General features: G+C 34.3%; 2 protein-coding genes across 2 annotated transcripts in view; both read right to left on the bottom strand.

Moving 5' to 3' along the window:
* Nucleotides 1-961, bottom strand: part of LOC136837624 (hornerin-like) — a 9,162-nt gene extending 8,201 nt beyond the window's left edge. The window contains exons 1-2 of the mRNA XM_067102500.1: nucleotides 923-961; nucleotides 119-247 (exon numbers count right to left, since the gene is read on the bottom strand). Coding sequence (XP_066958601.1) covers nucleotides 119-247; nucleotides 923-961 — 168 coding nt within the window. The remainder of the gene's footprint in view (nucleotides 1-118; nucleotides 248-922) is intronic.
* Nucleotides 962-5,021: 4,060 nt separating this feature from the next.
* LOC136837515 (keratin, type I cytoskeletal 10-like) lies at nucleotides 5,022-6,929 on the bottom strand. The gene is made up of 2 exons (XM_067102357.1): nucleotides 6,893-6,929; nucleotides 5,022-5,470 (listed from the first exon to the last, which is right to left on the bottom strand). Exons 1-2 carry the CDS (start codon nucleotides 6,893-6,895, stop codon nucleotides 5,129-5,131), a joined length of 345 nt encoding a protein of 114 aa, XP_066958458.1. The 5' UTR covers nucleotides 6,896-6,929; the 3' UTR covers nucleotides 5,022-5,128.
* Nucleotides 6,930-9,546: the final 2,617 nt, after the last annotated feature.

Genomic DNA, 9,546 nt, shown 5'->3' with positions numbered 1-9,546 from the left:
TTATCACATACACAATTGTTCTGTGCATTAGTAGAATTACTAAAAGGACCTCATTCAAACTGGATGGTATCCAATGGAGTATTTATTCAGAAAACGTTACAAACTTTCTTGGACAAACAGTCCACATTATCAAGTATCTGTACAGTGAGCAGACGTGTAGTCCAGCTGTATTTATATCTGCGTGCTTGGTAATTTTAATCCTATAATCGCCTGGCTCCTCTTGTGTGACCCCCCGGAAAACGGACACCTGGAAAAAGAAGGGGGCAGAGAAAGGCCAAGATCACGAGGGAGTGGGTGTCACACAGGAGGAGCCAGGCGATTATAGGATTAAAAGTACCCAGCACACAGATATAAATACAGCTGACTACGCGTCTGCTCACTGTACGGATACTTGATAATGTGGGTTGTTTGTCCAAGAAAAAGAAAACTTTTCCTGAATATTTTCTGATAAATATGAATTCATTAGATAACATCCAATCTGAATATAGGTATATATTTATATAAAATATATATATATATATATATATATATATATATATATATATATATATATATATATATATATATATATATATATATACACAGGGTGTTTTGAAATTAGAGTGCCCCCTCTACAGCATAAACTAAAATTGATATGGACAAAAACAAAAGTAATTCAGAACAGGTTTTTATTTAAGTTTCTCACTGAGTATTTAATATTTTTGTGGCCTCCAGCTACCTGTACCACAGCCTGCATTCTTGAGGGTATGATTTCAGCAAATCATAAAAAAAAGCTGAGACTCAAACTCCATTTCCCTGAGCACTTCGGTCACCTCTCTTCGCAGGTCGTCGGGGCTTGGTATACCATCATAGTTCACTGTGAGCACTTCAACACGATCCTTTAAGATATACAATGTTTTACAAATTAAGGTCAATGTTTTACCACACGAACAGCTCCTGTGTCTGAAGAGTCTTGAAACATGGTCTTATCCAAAAATGTGACTTCTTCAACAGATAACACATTTTCAGGATCTTTGAGGAAAGGAAATACTCCATCAGTAAGCACAGTTTCACTGAAGTTTTCGCCATTTCATGACTGTCCTTTTTCTTTGATGATCCACATTAACCATTTCTCTGTGAAACAGAGAAAAATTCCCAGACATTCAGGAAATTTCACAACTTGGCGATAGCACACTTCATCGTTGATATTATCCAACTTTGCTGCCCAAATTATGTCATTTTTATGATTTGGCTTCCTGACTATATAAATGAAGAATTCATCTGATGCAGCAACAGGGAGAAAGTCAGATTCATCCCAATCTTTTAGAAATAAACCACAAAACCATGCACGGTCTTCTCTCTGTTGCTGAGTGATGCTGTGCTTGCTGATAACATGAAATGGCTTGATACCAGATTTTTTCAATTCACGATATACAGCACTATAACTTCTCTTCTTTCCCCTTTTTGTTTCTAGTTCAAGCGCCAATTTACGTAAAGACTTTCTTTGTCTACCCACTGCCTCAGCTATGATGTCTTTTGACTCCTGAGAAAGAACTGCAGGCCTTCCAAGATTCTCACTCTTTTTGCGATGACAGTCATATGGATTTTTGTTCCAATTTCTTTCAACAAAGGATTCATCTCTTTTAATGTATTTAGCTATCCAGGAACGTGGAATGAAGGATGTGCCAGCATCCCTGGCCTCTCTGAAGGTTATAGCCCAGATTCGGTCAATCCATCTGATTTCCTCCGAGTCGTTAGCCATGGTTGTATCTAACTCCATCACTTAGTCTGAAAATACAAGAAATGTAAATGAAAAACAGTTTAATAGAAACTTAAAATAATGTACTTGGAGATAGACTGTAGCAGAAAACTTCATAACTTTCCATTTGTTCTGTGGAGGGGGCAGCTCTAATTTGAAACACCCAGTATATATATAAATATATATATATATATATATATATATATATATATATATATATATATATATATATATATATATATATATATATATATATATATATATATATATATATATATATATATATATATATATAGTAGCTGACCATCCCAGCGCTGCCTAGAAAAACTCTGAATGCCATTCGATAAACTATTTCTCTCTCTCTCTTTCTGACTCTTTCTCCTCCCTAACACCCATAAGTTTACCTGTCATTTCTTCTGTCAGTTCATCGAAACTGCCATTAAAACTTACGTGTAGACAACAGTTTGTGGGTGGAGGCAGGCCACTCATCAGAATAGATGAACTGATGGTATTACTGAATGACTGACAGGTAATTGCACATATGGACAGGTTAGTGCCAATTTCTTGACAGTTTGCTGTTGTATTTCATCTGGGAAGCATCTCAGATGCTCTGATCAGAGTATGAATAAGTTATGTATAGGCTTATTCATATCACTGTTAGACCCTTCAACGCTATTTGTAGACTGTTATAAGTCCAAATCATACAATAAAATTCTAAAACAATATTTCCATGTTATACAGACAATTTAGTATAGGCCTAGGCCAATGATGTCTTTTTATATTTGTTACTATGATGAAAGTAAACTTTACTGCCCAATTCATAAAAAACTGAACCAGCCTCTCAGTTCTAATTTAAACTCATTCATTAATACTGTATGAAAATCGGCATCTTTTTTTTAATTAGAAATATTTAGTCTATACTCTGTTATGCCTTTTTGCTTCTTTCCTATTATTAAGTGAATTGCTACAAGAGTTAGCCTTCCCCCCACCCCTCATCATATTAAGTGGTTAAAACACTTTCCTATATGGCTAACTTCAACCCGTGACACATATTTTTTATATTGGCTTTGGGGACGTTCTTAACATAACATAATAAATTACAACTCATTATCTTTACAATAACATCAAATTCCTCAACGTAGAATTGTGTACAAAGTTACACATACGGCATCTATAAACTTGATCAATTTGTACAATAACGTAATCATGAATCAAACAAAATCTTTCCCTTTTTGGAGGAATGTTAGGCAATTGGTATCTATTGTTTTGAATAAATACACATTGATAAAAGATAGAAATGATTATATATCATTCTAATATATAACCACAAACAGTAATTTTATTTCCCTAAGTGATGGAATACTATTTTTTACTATGTATGATTGCACCAGCAAAAGTTATGAACTGACGTGTTGTGTAAGCTGTGAGCACTTTGAGTTGCTTGAAGTGCAGTAGTTGCCATTTCTTAAATCCCTATTTGCATCTAATACATTTACCCTCCAAGTGCCTTTCAGAAAAGATTTCCAAATGTAATGATCTGCATTTCTGTAAAGTTTTAATCTAGAATTTTCAGCCATTATCTTCCAATTAATCAGTACCAAGAAACATGAAAAAAACTTGTCTTCTGTATGCAGTAAAGTTTTTTGCCAATTCGCATGATAATTAATTCCAACCGCTGGAGTGTCTGAAATCCTTGCATTAAGCCACTACTATGCATGTGCGGGCTTGGCTTTGCTTACTATGGAAAGAAATTATCGCCTTAGGTTTTTAATGTAGATTTTATCGAGGTAATAAACAATTATATTAATTATTATCATAAATAATGATAAAAATTTACGTAAATTCTGATAAAAATTGATGTTATCGGGGATTTATTGTTGTAGGTTAATCATACTTCTAGCAGTGCCAGAAGAAAAGGTGAAGCATCAGGGAAAAATGAGAATAAACCTAGAAAACTGTAGTAAAAAGTGACGTACAAACGAAAATTTCATTTGTTTTGTCTGTGTTTGTATGTCTGTCACGGGATACGGGTTTGATTTTGAGTTCAAAACCTCTCTGGGGTGACAGAGGCCGCGTACAAAATTTTGTCAGGATCTGTCAAGTGGTTTGGATTTCTATAGAAGCCTAACTTATATACAAATCATTCACTTTTAAATATATGTGTAATATATATATATATATATATATATATATATATATATATATATATATATATATATATATATATATATATATATATATATATATATATATATATATATATATATATACATGTCGAATCTACTGGTCATACATTTATACAGATACATATGTAATATGTAATTGTAATAGCCACAATGCCCTCTTAACTTTCTAAGATTCTTCGCGCTTGTTTGGATACGCTTGTCACTACAAAGTCTTAAGATCCAACTGCAAGAAATATGAAGGAATTCTGATGTGCGGTAGCGGGAAACGAACCCTGGTCTACTAATCAGAACGAGGTACTGTACCATTGTCGACCTGACCACGAGACAAGGTCGACAATGGTACCTCGTTCTGATTAGCGGACCCGGGTTCGTTTCCCGCTACCGCTCAACAGAATTTCTTCATAATTCTTGCACTTGGATCTTAGGATTTTCTAGTGACAGGCATATCCAAAAAAGAGCAAAGAATTCTAGAAAGTTAAGAGGGCATTGTGGCTATCACAATTACACACACACACACACACACACATATATATATATATATATATATATATATATATATATATATATATATATATATATGTATGTATATATATATATGTATATATATATAAATGTATCACCTTTTGATGACCGGCTATCTCCTTGTCACCCAGTCCTTCTATGTGCTGTAAATATATTGCTTGCGCCAACGTATTCTGTCTTATATATATGTATATATATATGTATATATATATATATATATATATATATATATATATATATATATATATATATATATATATATATATATATATATATATATATATATATATAGGCAGTGTGCGTGTGGGTGTTGAAGAATTTGATAAGATAAGAGAAGATCAAGACTAACTGTTTGAAAGCGACTCGACTACCTCAAATATGCTTTGTATCAACGGATACAGACAGCTTCTAATGTTCATATCCACACAAATATATAATTACCTTTTGGAAAATTCAAAGCAACTATAGAGGATTAGTTTTCAATAAAATATTCCTCCGTGTGTAAGGTATAGGATAAATTAAAGGAAAACATCGTTTAATTAAGAATTTTATTCTTTCTACAAAAGAGGGTTTAAATAATAAAGAAATTTATCAGTTTCAGTATAGTTGTGGTCCAGAATGGTCTCTGAATTTCTTTGAACTAAATATAAAGAAAAGACTGAAAAACAAAGAGCGAAAGTTCTTATTTTCCGTAACCGCCGCCTCCAAAGGATCCGCGGCCGAAGGAGTTACCCCTGAATCCTCCGAAGGAATTACCTCCGAAGCGTCCTCGGGAACCGTAACCACCTCCGAAGCCGCTTCCAAAGCCTCCTCCGTGGCCACCACCGAAGCCTCTTCCAAAGCTTCCATGGCCACCTCCAAATCCTCCATGGCCGCCTCCAAAGCCTCCTCCAAATCCTCCATGGCCGCCGCCAAAGCCTCCATGGCCTCCACCAAAGCCTCCTCCAAATCCTCCACCGTGGTGGCCTCCATCAGCAAGGCAGACAGCCACAAGGGCGGCGCCCAAAGCAATCAACAGGAATTTCTGAAACATAATAATACAATGTGATAAGGATTCTCAAGTTGCCCAGGGGCCGTTAATGTTACATAGCTGAAATAAAACTATAATCAGAATTATTTCAACTCTACAGTATATTTGCATCATAAATAAAGGAGTTATCCTCAGTCATATATACTGTGTTATAGTATCTTGTAAATTTTAGTTTTTGTCTTATCACTAACGTCAATTGCATAAAAACGGGGTTGGGGTGAGGAAGACATGTTTGTTCTTATCACTTCCAATGATTGTTTAAGGACTGGCATCTGTAAGGAAGACATGTTTGTTCTTATCAATTCCAATGATTGTTTAAGGACTGGCATCTGTAAGGTAGATTAGGCGACCGCGTACCCATATGACTATCAAGGAACATGACATCTTTACAGCAAGTTGGATATCGATGTCTTTAACATTGCAGAAAATTATTAAAGTAGGTTTTCGTTGTTTTTCGGATAATGAGTGGATTATCATAAGATATTTCAGAATTCATTCTCAAAACTGACGTGATTAACCTCGGGTTACTGTCAGTTTGGGGCTTTGAAGGACATGACATTGAAATATGTGTAATGTTTTTAATTTTACCAGAAACTAGAGAAAACATTATTTTACAAAACTAACAAGTATTTATAGCATAACCCTGCAAGTCCATGAATGTGCTAGGCCAAGGATTTTCTGAATGGATTGGCAGTACGGGAAGAGCGACAAAACGAAGAGAAGGGAACAAGAAAAAATAATATAGAGAAAATTACATAAAAATGCTCAAGTGAAAAGCTAAAGAAAGCAGTAAAACTAAGGCAAAGTTGCTTGGCACTTTAAAGTATGCCTGAGAGAGAGAGAGAGAGAGAGAGAGAGAGAGAGAGAGAGAGAGAGAGAGAGAGAGAGAGAGAGTATTTAAACAATGGTCAGACGAAGGATGAGAACTATTTGCACCAATATCACAAGCTCTGTTCATGTTAGATTTTCTATAAGCAATACGTATTTATCCGGCAACTATAGATAATATACCTTCAAGGAATAATTGAAAATATCGGGTAGAACGAAATAAAAATTGAAATAAAAACTTAAATAAGCCTGTGAGGAAAATGCCCTCTGATACCCAAACTCGATTAATAATATCCTGTCTTTAAAAATATAAGGAATATATAAACATCTGAAAGTAGCTAGAAGCTAAGTAAGTTTGAAAAAGCTCGAGACACCAGACTCGAACAGTAATATTCTATATTTAAAAATATAAGGAATGTGTAAACATCTGAAAGTAGATAAAAGCTGAGTAAGTTTGAAAAAGTTCGAGACACCAGATTCGAACAGTAATATTCTATATTTAAAGATTTAAGGAATGTGTAAACATCTGAAAGTGGATAAAAAGCTAAGTAAGTTTGAAAAAGTTCAAAACAACTCGAGAAGCCTTACCATGGTGATCTTCGAAGTCAGCTTGAACTCGAACTGTGTCCTCAGCAGAGAGCGTCGCTCTATATATACGGATTTTCATCGACGTCCAGCCCGGTGAAGGTCGAGGATATTTTCTCTTTTAAACTTTGAAATGGAGTAACAGCTAAAGAGATGAAAGTAGAGATAGAAATAAGCATGCATTATTTCCCGTCTCATTTCCGTTGAGGGGAGTTGCAAGGACGTGGGTTACGTATCACGCGTATTTTTAGCATCGTTGGGGGATTTAAATGATGGGAAGGGTACTATTTTAGATGGGGTGGACAGGCTTCATAGTAGGATATATGTGCAAATCATAGGTTATTCGAGTACTTGCTAATGCGCCGAATGAACATTTCAATGCACACGCGCGCGAGCGCACAGACACACACACACATATATATATATATATATATATATATATATATATATATATATATATATATATATATATATATATATATATATATATATATATATATATATATATATACATATATATATATATATACATACATATATATATACATATATATGTATATATATATATATATATATATATATATATATATATATATATATATATATATATATATATATATATATATAAATATATATATATATATATATATATATATATATATATATATATATATATATATATATATATATATATATATATATATATATATATATATATATATATATATATATAAAGACAAGAAAGGCTACTGAGCAAATAGATTTCAGAATAAACGATGTAAATGCAGATGTGCCGTCTGCAGAGAATGCTGTTTTCTGTAGATGGAGTGAAAAAATTAAGGATTCACTAAATGTGCACTGTTAATGACGCAAGAGTAGAAGGGGCTAGTGTAACTTTGATAATGTTTGTGGGAGATACTGTTGACTATATAAGAAGCTCAATTCAGTGGCTGATGTGATTACGAGTGGGATGCTGCAGTTTGGTAGTGAGTGTTTGATTGAGTGGCTGACCAAGTTTTGTGTGGTATGTCTTCATGAAAGAAAGATTCCAAAGGTATGGGTGGGTTGCAAGGGATGATTAGTATTCTATGGTAAAAGGGTAAAAGTGATAGAAGGGGAATATACTGCCCGGTTCATTCATTCTTACTTACCAGGCGGGCTGCTGTCCTAATTGGGACCTTTCGGCTTATAGCAATCTACTTTTCCATTTAGGGTTCCATTTTGTAATAATAATTATAATAATAATAATAATAATAATAATAATAATAATAATAATAATAATGAAATATTATTATTTCCTAGTTAATTAGGGAGGTGTATTGTACCATTTTAATTGATAAGACACATGACAGAGGGATTCCATTTGGGAAAACAGTGCATTTCAAGTTAAGGAAAAGTTTCTTGTTGAATTTGTTATTTTCTTGCATACATGGACCTAGGGGAAGATTTTGATAAAAAAAAGGGCAATGTGTAGGATATATATGTATGGTAGAGAGGGTAATTTTAAAAGGTTTTGAGTGAAATTAAATATGTGTTAGCGTTTGCAGAAGGGAGAGTCAGTGGTTTGGTGTGACAATGGTGCTGAGGCAAGAGTATGTTATGTATCATTATATGTTGTATATCCTTGTAACAAAGTACTTTGCAAAGTTTAAAGAATGGCAGTAGATATATATGCGAAGTTATAGGATAAGAAGGGCTATGAATGGACTAAGGCATGGCTAAAATTTACTGATAACAGTACTGATTGGAACTAATGAAGGCAAATTGTAGAGAATATTGAGAGAGTGTAATAGTGTTTACAACAGGAGGAAGGTGAGAGTAAACGTGAGTAAGACTAAGATTGTGCGGGTAAATGGGTCCAGAGAATGGAGGAATGAATTTTAATGTGGAACGTGTAAGAATGGATTCAGGTGGGGTGGGTACCGTTCTCAGCTAGCACTCTGCTGGCCCCGCGTTCGATTCTCCGACCAGCCAATGAAGAATTAGAGGAATTTATTTCTGGTGATAGAAATTCATTTCTCGCTATAATGTGGTTCGGATTCCACAATAAACTGTAGGTCCCTTTGCTAGGTAACCGATTGGTTCTTAGCCACGTAAAATAAATTCAATCCTTTGGGCCGGCCCTAGGAGAGCTGTTGATCAGCTCAGTGGTCTGGCTAAAATTAGGTATACTTATTTAAAGGTATTTAATTACAAATGTCTTGGATAAGGGTAGGTTGAGAGCCCAAAACAGGTGAAGCAAGTGAGGGGGGAGGATGAGTGCATAAGACTAAAGAGAAACTTGGAACACCTACAGAAACAGAGGTTAGAATGAATGGAGATTGTTGAGCTAACACTTTTCTGTAAATGACATTTGGTTGCTAAATGTGAACGAATGATAAAATGGAATCTGTAGAGATCAATTAGTAAAGAAGGATCTGAAACATAAGAAATACTGAAATGGTGATGTATTGATAGATGTAAAACTGGTAAAAGGGTAAATGTATGTGAGAGGTTGCATCAAAATGTTTTCAGATGGTCCAGGTATATGGAAAGATCGTAGGATGAAAGTTTGGTTAGAAGAATTTCAGAATATTAGGAAGAAGGAAAGAGGAGGTCCCAGAAAAATCTGGATTAGATGGTGTGAAAGAGGAATTGGAAAGGAGGGACCTCATCAT

This window comes from Macrobrachium rosenbergii, chromosome 59 (genome assembly GCF_040412425.1).
Source record: "Macrobrachium rosenbergii isolate ZJJX-2024 chromosome 59, ASM4041242v1, whole genome shotgun sequence".
NCBI lineage: Eukaryota > Metazoa > Arthropoda > Malacostraca > Decapoda > Palaemonidae > Macrobrachium > Macrobrachium rosenbergii.
Note: the sequence above shows the minus strand (reverse complement) of the source record. Positions and strands in the feature narration are given on the sequence as shown.